General features: G+C 30.1%; 1 protein-coding gene across 1 annotated transcript in view; it reads right to left on the bottom strand.

Annotated features, from left to right (window-relative positions):
- LOC105621579 overlaps positions 1 to 15,193 on the bottom strand; it is a 216,414-nt gene that overhangs the window by 90,628 nt on the left and 110,593 nt on the right. The window contains exons 4-7 of the mRNA XM_012203049.1: positions 13,365 to 13,625; positions 9,175 to 9,335; positions 7,748 to 7,985; positions 5,553 to 5,671 (exon numbers count right to left, since the gene is read on the bottom strand). Coding sequence (XP_012058439.1) covers positions 5,553 to 5,671; positions 7,748 to 7,985; positions 9,175 to 9,335; positions 13,365 to 13,625 — 779 coding nt within the window. The remainder of the gene's footprint in view (positions 1 to 5,552; positions 5,672 to 7,747; positions 7,986 to 9,174; positions 9,336 to 13,364; positions 13,626 to 15,193) is intronic.

A 15,193-nucleotide genomic window follows, 5' to 3' on the forward strand; every position in this document is an offset into this window, starting at 1 on the left:
TATATATATATATATATATATATATATATATATATATCTTTGAAATTACATGATATATAGTACGAGGTATCTTTTCGTCGCGCGATGTAATTACTTAGAAAGAGAAATAGCTTTCCTCTAAAGAAGAGCTTATTTGTAACTAGAATCGAGCAAAATTTTTAGACTGACAAGAGTGTTTTTTTTGAGTACTGCTAACTGAATTATTTTTGTAATATACGAATGCAACAAATAACAATGCGAGACGTAAACAAAATTATTCGTTTATGTAACTATGCAGATAACACTTTTATTTTTTATCGTTTAATTCAGTACAAATTTACTAATACACTGATAAATGAATTCAAAAATGTGTATGAAAAAGCTTGCGTTTGATATATAATTTAAAATTTTCACTTTTGGTGAGAAAGCAATTGGTGACGATATGAAATGTACGAAATGCTTGACACGAAGAATTTCAAAGTATGTTTTGATGTCTGTTTTTGATGTCGGCATTAAAGCAATCCTGCAACGTAGTTGCGTCCGTTGGTGAAAGAATCGGAATCAGCACGAAGAAATAAGATTTAATTCGGATCTGTTTTACGGGATTGATCTTTTTCAAGCATTTTCACAAGAACACACTCATTTATCGGCGATGTAAAAGCAAATGCAATATTAGAAGTGCAAAGATAGAATATTATATCTCCAAATCCTTTTCTACAAAAATTTTATACTGCTCAACAAAAAATTAAATGAGACAGAGATAATATAATTATAATTACTTTATATTAGAGATTCAGATCAATTATGTTTCAAAGTCTAGATTAAAATCAAGTATACTTTAAGTTTTAAACCTATTACAAATATTAAATAAATAAATAAAATAAGAACAAATAACAATAATATATTTCATTTTCGTGCACATAATTTAAAAAATAAAACTTAAATTTATTCAAGAATATATTTATATTTTAATTAGTTTATATTTAATTTAGTTAATAGAAGCTATTAATTTCTTATAATTTAAAGAAATAAAGTATTAGCTATATTAAAAAACAATAGCTGTGTAATATTGTATTAGAGAGTAGAGAGAGCAAACAAATTTTAAAAAGTATAAATGTCTTTATAATAACTACTCTATTAAGCTTAATGAAAGTTCAAGATATATTTTTACTGCATATGATAGCGCTTCAATAATAATTAATCATTAGCAAATTAATTCGATATGTTGTTTGTCATCAATTTATTAGGTGGAGCGACACATTCGAGCGTGCATGTTGACGCGGAGTAAACAGACACCTCTCCATCGCAATAAATTCGACACTATATTGCGACTGACAAGTGAATGAGAACGTTTATTTTAAACTAACAGAACGGGAAAGCGTGTATTGTTCGTAGTCACAGCAGAAGATATTAATAGTCGTTGGCCATTTAGTTACAATCGTTTGCGCGAATTGAAATTATCTGCAGATCATCAAATATGGCACATGAACAAGCGGATGTGTTTAAGATAGTTAAATTACTGAAAATAGATCAGAGAATTTAACAAATCAATAGATGAAGATGATAATAATAATAATAATAATAATATAAAAATATTAATATTTCTAAATGACATTATTAAATGATATTATTAAATGATATATATGTGTTATAATTACTGTTTCCAAATATAAAATACACAATTGTTTTAACTGTATAAGCAGCATTAAAAAATATTTTTAATCTCAATGTGGAAATAGTATTTTTATGATGAATCTACTTTTTTTGATGTTGTTATTAAATTTTCTTATTTGTTGATTTGTACCGTAGGGTCGTGAAAAACTAAATAATAATTTTTCATTTGCGTAAAACTCAAATGCGTTTAACAAGAACACGTATTTCAAATTTAATAATTTTTGGCAGACCGTTGATAGTGCATTTCTAGGACATATTGAAAATTAAGTTAGTGAATCAAAATTGTTTAAAACAAGAATTTTATACGGAAAATATTTTTTCGTTGTGCACAAGTAGCAATTAAAGGGCTTTTTAAAGGGCAATAAATGTTCAAATTAATAATCATTTGTAACTCAACAGTTAAACATATTTTCTATAATTAAATATTTTCTACTCATTTTCACATCAATTTAATAATCAACAAAAAATTCTAATTTCCTGCAATTTTTTAAGTAACTAATAAGTATATAATATAATTTATGTATATGCACTATGAATGCTTTCTAAATTACATATAACAATAGAATAACTAATAATTATATAATAATTACATTTCTTTCTCGACAGAAAACCTTTTTTAGAATTGTTATTTTGAAGTTCATTGCTCACGATTTGTTCGATTTGTACGTCATTCCCATACTCTGTTCAATTCAAATTTTTATTCAGTCCAAAATGATCGAGATAAAAACATGGAATAACATCGACGAAGTCGCGTGCGGCAATATCAGGAGAGCATTATTCGCCGTTAGATTAATATCCCGTCGGTGGCATCGTGCTGTCGTTTCGCCGTTGCCTTGTTCTGGTAGTCTGCCAAAAGCGCGTAGTATTGTACGTCCCGGAACCGGAAACACCCACCCCGTATAACCGTCGGGCCGCATATCCGAATATCATCGAGGGAGAGAGCGCCTTTGGAATTGCGCAACCTCGAGATCGGGACTCACGCAAAATCCGGACTAAAGTGGACCGCGCCCGCAAAACTTTATCCGAATAAATTAATTAGTCCTGTTACAGGCAGGAACGAGAGCAGAGAAGACGGGATGTTTTACAGAGTTGAAGGGCGATTAAGTCACAGAAAGACAATTCTTATAGGATCGTGTATATCGGATTTGTGGTTAAAAGATTGTAAATCTCAAAGAGCGGTTACATTATTCCACGATACTATTTAACACATATGTCTATACGCGAAATTATTGTACACAAACATTGAATACAAATTTTTATTACATCGGCGATTAAGTATTTAAACGTTATAAATTTTACGACATATCTGTCTTTGTTGCTGTAATTTAAAGAAATGAGGTAATTGTAGAATAAATAATGATAAATAATTGCTAAACTTCTTCTCTATAATTTATATGAACTTCATTTTAATGTGTTATTTAAACTTTAATAGAACAATTAACAGGACAATTAATTCTTTGAAGAGTTTTCTGAAAATTTTGAAACAAAACATTTATGGAAGATTTTATTTTCTTAGGATTTTCGAAGTCACTGAATTCGATTCTGGCCTTACGATTCTAAAATTCAAATTAAAAAAATCTGATTATTGTTAAATTGGAAATTCTTGATATCTCCGAATTTGAATGTAGTCTGAATATATTAAATTTCAAAAGAATAGTAATCGCTGAATAATTTAGTGTCACAAGACTTATAATTAGAGTTTGAGAGTCAGTTTGGAAATTAGTACTGTTTGTAGTGACTGTTTACTTAGCACTAAACTTCTAATAAAGCAAAATTGGATGTTACTTCGCAATTAAAAATTCCCTAAAATTGCAGAGTTTTATGATAACGAAATTAATTTTTAGAAAATTCCACCGTATTGGTCCATTATGAATTATTTTTTTATCCTTAAATTTGAAAAAAATTACAAATTACTCTATAAACTAAGTTTCATAAAAGACGAGTAAGCAGTTTATAAAATGAAAAGGAGTCCAAATGAAGTCGCCAGTCCACAAAGGGTTAATGTTTCTATGAATTAAAAAGAAGATACGAAGTATAAAAGATCGTAAATGATTACGTTCCATCAATACGTCACAAATAGGTTTCATATCCTGAAACCTAAGTTAGGCGTTACAAAATGAACTTTCTGAAAGCCGTAGATAATCCCAGCTAAAAGACTACAAAGTTCTCGAGATGAAGTACTCTTAACGTTTATCGTTAGATCATGAACTGCTCACCGTGTTCTAAAGAGACTGCCATTTGCACTATGAAGGTAATCATTCCTTCTATAGTCTCTTCATATAGATTATCTCTTCTTGAGAATCAGGTTATGGTTTTTAAAAATTTATTTTTTTATCAAATAGAAATCAAAATGTAATTTCAGAAATGTATTAATTTATAATCGAATTTATTAATAACATTTGACTGAAGACTAAGTAGAAGCTAAACGTTTTTATTACTTTTCCATTTTCTCAAAGAATAATTTAATTTATTAATCTTATTCCGCAATATCCATTATTATTTTTTTGTATTGTCATCCGCCTATTATACTCTATAAATTTACGAATCTTATATTTTCTTTATTGTATTTAGGAATTATAATTAAATAAGGCATTAATTGTTATTGTTATTATTTTTTATAATAACGATTTGATAATGATTTGGTAACGTTACAATTTTTTGATAACATCAGGGGCTCTATTCTCGAAAAGTATCACATACGAAAAACTAGAGAAATGCTATAGTATATGTAATGCATACTATATTATTTCCCTAATTTTTCGTATGCGATACTTTTCGAGAATAGGGATCCAAGGTTGAAACAATTACTTTTAAAAATAATTCGTTATATAATGTTATCATTATTGCCATGAAAAATTATAACATCGTTATAATCAAATCGTTATCAAATCATTATTATAAAAAAATAACGGTAACAGTGTTACAAGTAACGCGTTATTTGTCATTCCTGATTATGTTAATAATAATATAATATAATAATATTATTTTTTAATCAGATTTCTTAAATCAGATATCTTTATAAATGGAAATTAATGTCAATAGCTTTTAATAAATAATATTATAATAATAAAATGAAAATATTGCTAGAAAAAAAGAGAATAGATTCATGTGAAAAGACAAAAGCGGTCTATAAAACTGATTTTGTTCGCAATTAGAAGAAGCAAATTGCTGCTCCAAGATTACAAGTTCTGAGATGCCTTGTTCGCCGAGTCAGTTAAACTAGAGGGGGCCATAAAACTTCCTCGAATAAATTAATTAACTTGGAAGATCAGGAGCAAGTAAAGTGGAAGCTCGGAGGGCAATTAAGACGACGCGACGTATCGTTCTTGCTGTAATATTGGGTACACCTTCGTGGTACAAAACAAGGATATGCGCGAATGGTTTTAGCAAGCTAACAAAAGATGTTACTGGATTGTAGCAGGTGATAACATTATTTGAAGATGCAAATAACTCAACACTATGAGATTATACGTTAAAATCTTTCGTTTATATTCTCAATAGTAATAATATTAATACTTAAAACATAAACTTTCACTGAAAATTTGTTTTTGGTAGCTTACATTAATATCATTTTCAGGACTTTGTAACTCTTAATTTGAGATGTCAGAAATACCATAAGTTACTTTTATACCTCACAGTATACCTCTAAATTAATCTCACACTTTGCAAGCTTGCACTGTTTCACGCGATTTAACTTCCACAGTTTACAGTTTGTGAGAAGATGAAAATCTGTAGAGCAAGCGGTGAAAATCTGTGGAAAGGAGTAAAAGGCAAACGAACAATATGCACGAGAGGATGCGACTCGTAGACGTGCCGGAAATGATCAAAATTCAGGAATTGGACAACGTTTTATTAGACCATGGAACGGATATATTGAATTTGACAAAACTAAAACTCACTTTGCACTTTTCGTCTTCTTCGTCCCAATTAAGGCGGCAGTTAGTCCTGTCGTTGCACTCTAATCCTGCAGCAATGCACATCGTGTCCTCGCAATCGTACTCGTCGTCATTGCATGCTGCTAAATAAAAAAGAGAAGCCGCGAATATTATAGAATGAGTGAAGAAATGTTAACTGTAGAATTAGAACTATAGAATTTATCAAATTTCTAAAGTTCTTTTTTACTTATGAATATTTACTTGATTTGCGCATGCGTGTTAAATGTTAGATTTTAATCATATTTTTTTTAATCATTAATCTTACACACACACACACACACACACACGCGCGCGCACAGTACAATATATAGAGTTTTCCCCCACCATTTACATGTAACACATAACATTAATATGTGTGAGATATGTAAAAAATTAATTCTAACAAATTTATAGCGTTAAATATTTCCACCAAAATGTGCTTCTGTAAAATAACTGCGATAGTCGACTCTTAATTCGCACAGGAAAGGAAAATTGTGCCTAAGGTCTTATACATCGATAACTATGTGTTGGAGTGTAGTCGCGAGCAAGATATTAGTTTCGAGTTGGCGGCAGGTGTAGAAAACCGGAAATTCTTCTCATGCCATACTAGAACTCGTGTGAATTCCGCACACGTAACTGCGATTCTGCGGACCACCTCATTTAACATTCAGACAAGTGCGCTGCTATTAATTTGAAATTTGATTCCTTTACTTAAACGATTATCCCCAACTCTTTGCTAAACATAAGATGCTTATTGAATAAGACATACATATAATTATATACATATAATTATAGGCTAAAATATAAAAATGTCTTTCTCTTCTAATAATCCAATTCCGCTTGCCCTTTTAGAAATTTGTCGACTGGCACATAAAACACTTATTTTAAAAGCGAGAATTTATTTTAAAAATGTAAGTTGAAATTAAAATGTCTTAAAATGTAGTAAATATATTAATTAATTATTTAGCTGTACTCTATTCAGAAATTCATTTGTATTGATTAAAAAATAGTTAACTGTCAATTATTACTGATAACGAAAAAAACAGAACTATGTTTAAAATATTTTTGAGCGATTTTTCATTTGCGGAGATTAACGACTTGTTAATTCAAAACAGAAGTTAGCGCAATAACGGCATTGCTGATTGTGCAATTCAGAAAACAATAAAATAAAAATCCATATAGTATACGAATTAGACATATACATGGGAAAAAAATTTTGTGAAATTGTAGCAGATATTTTTGCCATGTAGAAAATTTCCACGTTGTTATCGCAACCGCAACAATAACTCAGTCGTGTAGTTTAAACTGCCAAAAGCAAATTGACCTTACACTACCTCATTGTTGAAAACTGTCAGAAATATCGGTTATATGATAAAACATGTTTCAAGAATAGTGAATTTAATTTCTAGAGTATTTGATAATTTTAAAAATTTTCTTCTAAAAAGAATTGTAATTTTTTTTATTAATAACAATATTTATCATTTTTTGATTCGATAAATTTGTTTTTATCTCTCTTGTATAAAAATGCTTAAATATTTATTTTATTTTTGTAAATAACTATTGAAATAGAAATTAACCTGAATTTATTTTATTATCATTAAAATTATTTATGCATACAAATGATTTTCTATAAAATTGAATTATTAGTTAGAGAATATCTTTCGATAATGAATAATTATAAGGCATAATGTAAATTCATACTTTATAAACCTTCATTAAACCTAATTCATATTACTATTCATATTACTCATAAATAATGCTTATTTTGTTACGTTATTATTTGAAATTTAAATTTTACCTATGATTCAAAAATCTTTTCTTGTAAAATTGTATTATTCTATATTAAATGATGAATGTGTGTATAAAATGTATAGATCTACATTATAAGACAATCTATCAAATAATACTATTTGTGATAGATATAAAAATGCACAATAGACATATTAGACATGTAGGAATATTACTCGATTATAATACTATACTAGCGTAATAATTTCACGTTTTAATTTGACCGTATACTTTATTATAATACATTTTGAATAACATTTATTTGTGCATATTATGACGATGTTAACATTGACATTTAATGACATATCTATTTACGCTCTTGTTTGAAATACATCGTTCCAAAAAAAACAATTTGATTTAAATACGTATATTTATTATTAACATAAACTTACAATTCCCCTTTTCTCTCATAGCAGTTATCACCATTTTGAAGGTGCTGTTGAGAGCTTTCGGCTCCGTATAGAACCTCAAGTAGGCGATATTCTTCGAAATGACAATGGAATCGGCGATACTGCCACAAAATTTCTTCTGCCTTGAAGATTCGTCCGTTTTTTCTTCGAATACGTCTATAAAGTTGGTTTCGCACTCGTTCGGATATTTTAGTTCGAAATCTTCTGGAATCAGCAGAATCTGAAAATTTCATGTGTTTTCATTTTCTTAAATGCATACACAATGCATCGGTTCGCTGCTCTTGGATATTCGAGATCGAATTTGAAAATTCCCGTGACGCAATTAAATCTTCGCAGCTGACGGGTTTATTGGATTCAATTATAAACTTCTTGTGGCAAAAATGTTAAATAATTCAAGTTTTTTTTATGGTACATCTACAAATTTTGATTATTCTTATTAAAATATATGTACTTATAGTATTCATTGTTTTTTAAATGTCATTTTCGTTTCTTGAAATTAATTAATGTCTTCTAATATCTTCTTTATCTCTCTTGTATAAAAATGCTTAAATATTTATTTTTGTAATTAAATAGATTCAACAGAACTATTATCTGTCCATATTTTGGAGTCAGTTCTAAAAGGTTAAACGATATCCTACTTTGCTATTGCGTAGAATTCATCGTTTACATTAAAACGATGAAAATGAATGCACTGACGAGGCAAAATCAATAAATAAACGACAAAAAGAAGACGCATCAAAGTCACGAGAATGTGAAAAGTAACTACATGTATAGAATTCCTTGAACATAATAATACTGCAGCAAACTCCATTGTGACATTGCTGAAATTTTTTGAGAATATCATGGCTTATAAGAAATACACATGAAAACATAGCTCTTCGTTACCTCGGGTTTTGTCGAGCGTTTTGAAAAAAAAAAATGGATAATTTTGTACATAGTTAGGAAGCTATATTAGCTTCATTAACAATTTTAATAATAAAGTTTCGGAAACTAAAAGATTCTTCTATGTTAAAGCAGATGCCGTTATCAGCCGCTATGTAAATTTTATAACGAATGTATCGCAGACAAAGTATTTGCATAAAACCACTCTGTTATTTCCGCGCTACGACAGCAAAGAGCTATTGTAAATCATTCAGAAACGTGTTACTTTGAGCGAAACGACGTTTGAAATCATGTTGTTACAGGCCAATAACAAACGTTCGCATCGATTGAATGCTGTACTTGAATCAAATAAGGATCGTAACGTTATATGATGGTAGGAAAATATTAGAAGAAACATTTTATATGCTCTAACTCATTGATATTAAGTTTTTGACAAATTGAATTACTATGATATCATATTGATATCATATATATATGATATCATAGTAATTCAACGACATATAATATAGAAGAAAAAATGTTTTTACCTTCCAATTATCTTTCACTTGAATGAACCACATGCAATCCAACGGCAATCCCTCTTTCTCGGCCTGAGCTTTCTTGTCTTTGACGTCGTCGCTGTGAATTATCATCTCCATTTCTCCCGTTTTGTTAAATATGCACGGTTCTTGTTCCAGTGGTATGCCCTCTGTGAATCATACCTACAATTCTATACTTTCCCTAAGCTCGCACATCAACGCTCATGTATTTGAAACTTGTATTTGTCTATTCATTTTAATATCATTATAACATTCAACTTCAACAATAAAAAAATGTATTTAGTATTACTAATTAAATAAGTAAACTCAAAATTTAAATTTTTTTATTGCATTTCATAAGATTACGATGTAATGAAAATTATCTTGTTACTATATGACTTTCATAATATGAAATTTTTGTATAATTCATATAAGTAAAATATTGTAAAGTATTGAAATATATATATATATATATACTCATAATACTCATAATATGAAAGTCATATATTTCAATACTTTACAATATTTTACTTATATGAATTATACGAAAAATGATATTCATATACAAGGTAAAAAATAGCATAAAAGATCTGTTTGTTCTATCTATCTGGATTAATTTATACGATATTATATTCGAATTGAAATACTTAGACAGTTTCCTATTTATAAATAATAAATGAAAGACAGTTTCCTATTTATAAATAATAAATAATAAAATTATGCTATTCTGCACACGCATAATGTGCTTTCATTATGCACGAGTTTATATGTGATATATACGGCGTATATGCTCGGTTAGATAGAATAGTTATGATGACAATCGTACTTCTCTGACCATGATTAGACACTGACTATATTTTTGTACTGAAAAATTGTAGCAATATAAAATTAAATCTATTAAAAAATCAGAAATTAGGAGAGTCTGACAAAAAAAAAATCATCTTATGACAAATATAAACTGTTAATAAATAAATAAATGGAGAAAAAATCATTTATATAATTATAAAAATAAAAATTAGGGATTAAAATCGAATAAAGTTAAATATAATCAGATATTAATAAATACAAAAATATGGAAAATATTGTTGATGTATCATTTTTTTCTAGATAAATTCATTTAGCGCAAAAGAAATATTACACAACGATTATTAGAAAATATTTTATAACTGTTATTACTAGAAAATAACAGTAAGAATTTTGCAACACAACAATTTTACATCTTAAAAATCCTTAAAATCGTCATTTTTTGCCTCTTTAATGCCATTTTTTTCAAAACTGTGACGTGATAATCTTTAATCAAATTCATATTCAACAGGTAAAAATCGACAATAACTATTCAAACTTATGTAATAAAAAAAGATCAAATTTTGTTCCACAGTATAATTATTAAAAAAGACATTTTTATATTTAAATCATTTGTCTTTTTCCTTTTTTTCAATAATTATTACATCTAGAAGTTCATAAAACATGAAAACTAAAGTGTTTCAGTTTTTAATTAGTTGAAATATTTCAACAATTCTCCTTTTAATTAAAAATTTAATTAAAAATGTATATTAATAAGAACCCTAACAATATTAAACAAACAGCATCCACGGTACCACGGTATATACAGATGTTCCAATATTGAAACTTCAATGAATGAGTTAATCAACTACACAGCGAGATAAAATTTTCAATGTTTGATCTCGTATCCGTCTATACTGTTCACTTTATACATCGGTCTAAAGATCGCACGGTTAAAGCCAGAAGCCAGTGGTCGTACTCTGAATACTCGCAGTCCCTTCATTCTTCTACCAACTGACTATGAATTAATTTTGATCTCGGTTGCATGGTGTACAACTTTGCTTCCGCCGTTTTTTTTCCGAAATTCGAGGTTTTATTGTAAAAAACTGGTTATACATTTATGATTCAAAGTATTATCTATCGCTGGCCACTACTTTCTCCCATCTTTCGGGTAGCGTACGAATCCCGCGTCGAAAAAACTGGTCATCTTTTGAGGCTATCCACGAATTGATCCAATTTTTTACTTCTTCATAAGACCGGAAGTGCTGATCAGCCAGGACGTGTGTTGATCGAAACAAGTGATAGTCAGAGGGAGCAACGTCTGGAGAATACGGCGGGTGGGGTGGGACTTCCCATTTCAACGTTTCCAAGTATGTCTTGACCACTTTCGCAATACAGGGTCGAGCATTGTCATGCTGCAAAATCACTTTATCGTGTCTCTCGTTGTATTGCGGCCGTTTGTCTTTCAATGCTCGGCTCAAACGCATCAATTGCGTTCGATACGATCGCCTGTGATTGTTTCAGTCGGTTTTAATAGTTCATAATACACTACGCCGAGCTGGTCCCACCAAATACAGAGCATGACCTTGGAGCCGTGAATATTTGGTTTGGCCGTCGACGTGGAAGCATGGCCGGGAACTCCTCATGATTTTCTGCGCTTGGGATTATCGTAATGAACCCATTTTTCGTCCCCAGGCAATGCAATGCAGAAATCCCTTCCGTCTTTGCCTTTCAAGCAGGTGTTCACAAGCAAACAAACGCCGTTCAACATCTCTCGGCTTCAATTCGTACGGCACCCAATTTCCTTGCTTCTGAATCATTCCCATGGCTTTGAGGCGTTTTGAAATGGCTTGTTGAGTCACTCCCAATGATCGTGCCAATTCTTCTTGATTTTGACACAAGTCTTGCTCAAGTAATGCCTCCAATTCTGCATCTTCGAAAACCTTCTCTCTTCCATCGCTATGCCGGTCTTCGTCGTCAAAATCACCATTCTTGAAGCGTTGAAACCACTCACGACACGTTCTTTCACTAATAGCGGCCTCACCATAAGTATTTGAGAGCATTCGCCTCAGCCGCAGATTTCTTCATATTGAAGCAAAAAATTAAAACCTCCCGCAAATGACGAGAATTTGGTTCGTAAACTGACATTTTCAATCGAGAATAACTTTATGATGCAGACACAAATCGACTAATGTTTCTATGGGGTTATGTTGACAGATGCCCAAGTTTATTGTATGATGTCTATGATCTATTTATTTCGACCACCACTTATTGCTAAAGCCATCTATAGGAAAACGGCGGAAGCAAAGTTGTACACCTAATATATATATATATATATATATATATATATATATATATATATAATTTAATATTAAGTAATATTTTAAGCATAATATTCTTAGAATATTATTAAACTTTTTCATTCTTTGTATCAGTTATTAAATTTGTATTAATTTTAACTTTTATCTAAAAATCTTTTTTTTGTTATTTCTTCACTTTTTTGCGTTTATTATGAATAATATATAGTTTTCATGAGGAAAGGAATCAACTATGCTTTCATATCGTGTCGATTAAGACATGAATCATTGAAATAATAGACGACTAATTAATTAGTCAATTATCATTGCGTCGGATTAAGTATTTCAGTAACAAGTTCTATGTTGTTAAAGACATAAGAATTGTACAAATATATGTGAAAAAAACGGAAAAGTTAGGATGCGATTTTATTTTCGTTATCGATCGATTTAATTAATCCATGATTACGCGACGAAAAGATATATCTCATATCCGAGGAGATTTGGCTGGCAGTAGATCATAGTGTTAGAGAGAACTTGAGATAAATTTCATATATCGAAGAAAGGAAGGTATAATAAAATTTGTGATTTGAGAAAATTGTGTAAATAATCAATTTTTCTCGGAAAATATTTGTCTTTTATAAATATTATACATAAAGATATAAAGTAGATTATACATTTACTGAAATAATTTTTCTAATAACTCTTTATTATTTATTTGAAGAGATCCTCTAATAATAGTCTGGAGCCTTAGTTTTGTACATGCAGAGTAATAGTTTTAACAAAATTATACAAGAGAGAAAGACACATTTACTATTCCATTCTCTTTTTCATTCTGTTCTATCTTTTTCTTAACTATTTCTCTCTCTCTCTCTCTCTCTCTCTCTCTCTCTCTCTGTCACAGGAATTGTTAAAATATAGCTGACTAATCAAAGATAACTTTCTTATATCCAGACTTTTATTAGAAGGTCTTTATTTGTTTGCTTGTTCTTGCTTTATTCAAAGATTTAGAAATTATTAACTTATATTTAACAATTACATTTTAATCAGAATTAGTTTAGAAAGAGAGATAAGAACATTTATCAAGAAAATATCGGAAGAGATTTTATGACTGAAACTTACGATTGGTCGGTCTCGGTATTGTGTTCCACACAGCTTTAAATCCCTTGCCTTCGATATTCTCATCGCTGTGGAATCGCAGCCAGAGGTATCGCGTCTTCGACGTGATCTCAGGAGGAAAATTCGTGCCGCAGAAGTTGCCGAGGAGATTAGAGTAACCGTACTGACCGTCACGTATCTCGAGGAAATCGAAACGGCAATCCGGGCTGTCTTCAAGCTCGAACTCATCTCGAAAGTCGAGCTTCAATAGCATACCTTTGTCAGCTGAAACAAGAGAAGCCAGAAATGTACTGTTAGTGAATATACTATAAAAAGAGACGCGAGAAAAGAAGGAGGAAAGAAACAAACTTGCCTCGTGAGATGATAATAGAGTGTGATAGAGAGACTACTACAAACATGAGACTAACAAAAAAAAAATTTTATACGTTCATTGGCATAGCATTATAAAACGCTTCTTTTATATTTACATAAATTCTTCTTCTTCAAGTATCATTTGCTATCTTAGCGCGTAGGCGCCTCCCTTTCATATACTTTTGCGCACTAATCGTATATAACGTATATGGGAACCTACAGTTTAAACGCAGATTCCGAACGACAATTTTTGGTAGGTGGGTTTTCTGGGCAAGTATACTACTTGGTGATTTGCCATTGCCTTCCAAGAAGAGCTACGAGCTGCATGAAAATTTTTCGGTTCTACCGGGGATCGAACCCGGGATCTTTAGAATATTAGATCAGTGCGCTGTCTGCTACATCATACTCGCGCTCAAATTTATATAAATACTTGTTAATTTTATAAATAGGGGAGACCTGGGCAAAGTCGGAACTCGCCTTTAAATCATGAAAAGTAAATTGTATGAACTAGCTATTGATAGTAAGGATATGATTTTACGCAGCTATGTTGGCAACGGACTTTGATTAGATTAGTAGCAACATTATAGTTTTTAAAGCGATAAATGTATTTTATACATTTGAAAGTAATTTTTCTGACACAAAGAAAATTTTCTATTGCACATATTTTAACATTTCTATCTACAATTATTCAGGTATGTGATTCTAAATTAAATATGTGTTGAACACAAATTCGTTGGCGACTTTTACATTTTCGTGGATTCTTTACAGGTTCTGTTAAGAAAGTAAAAATAAACGCTCGGGGCAGAGTTGGCATAAAGAAATTGAGATTTTTGTTCTTTTTTTATTGCAAATGCACTTTTTTTTCATTACAGCAGAATGATCCGGATTTATCATTCAAGTCTCGTTGAATTCCGATAACAGCAACGATCTATATTGTGCGTTTTGAAAATGTATGCCCGATACAAAATAACATAAAAAAAATGCATCACATGCAAATATATAGTTCAAATATATTGCAAATATATTGTACACATATCCGATATAGTTTTTACGTGTTTAAATTGCTTTTTCTATATAGAAAAAGATTGATACTTTCGTAATTTTCTTTTGCAATCACTTTTTCAAATTTAATTACACTTTTTTGCATTTCTTCAAAACAATAAGTAAATGTATTTTTAGAAGTATCTTTATTTTTTAAGAGCAAAATAATGTATTTGTATTTCAATTTTAGGATGCGACTAATTTTATCTCGGCAATTTTGAAGATTGTATCATTTTTCCATTATATCAGTGAAACAAAAAATATGGACTAAAATTGCCTCGAACAGTTTTGTTCGATCAAAAAATTATCATTCATTATCTTTTTAACGGTACTATTTATTCAACTAAAAATTTTTTTTATTATTAAAAATTATCAAAGAAAAATAATGCCTCTCTCTCTCTCTCTCTCTCTCTCTCTCTCTCTCTTCTACTTACTCTTAC

Source organism: Atta cephalotes (genome assembly GCF_000143395.1).
Source record: "Atta cephalotes unplaced genomic scaffold scaffold00034, whole genome shotgun sequence".
In the NCBI taxonomy this organism is placed as follows: domain Eukaryota; kingdom Metazoa; phylum Arthropoda; class Insecta; order Hymenoptera; family Formicidae; genus Atta; species Atta cephalotes.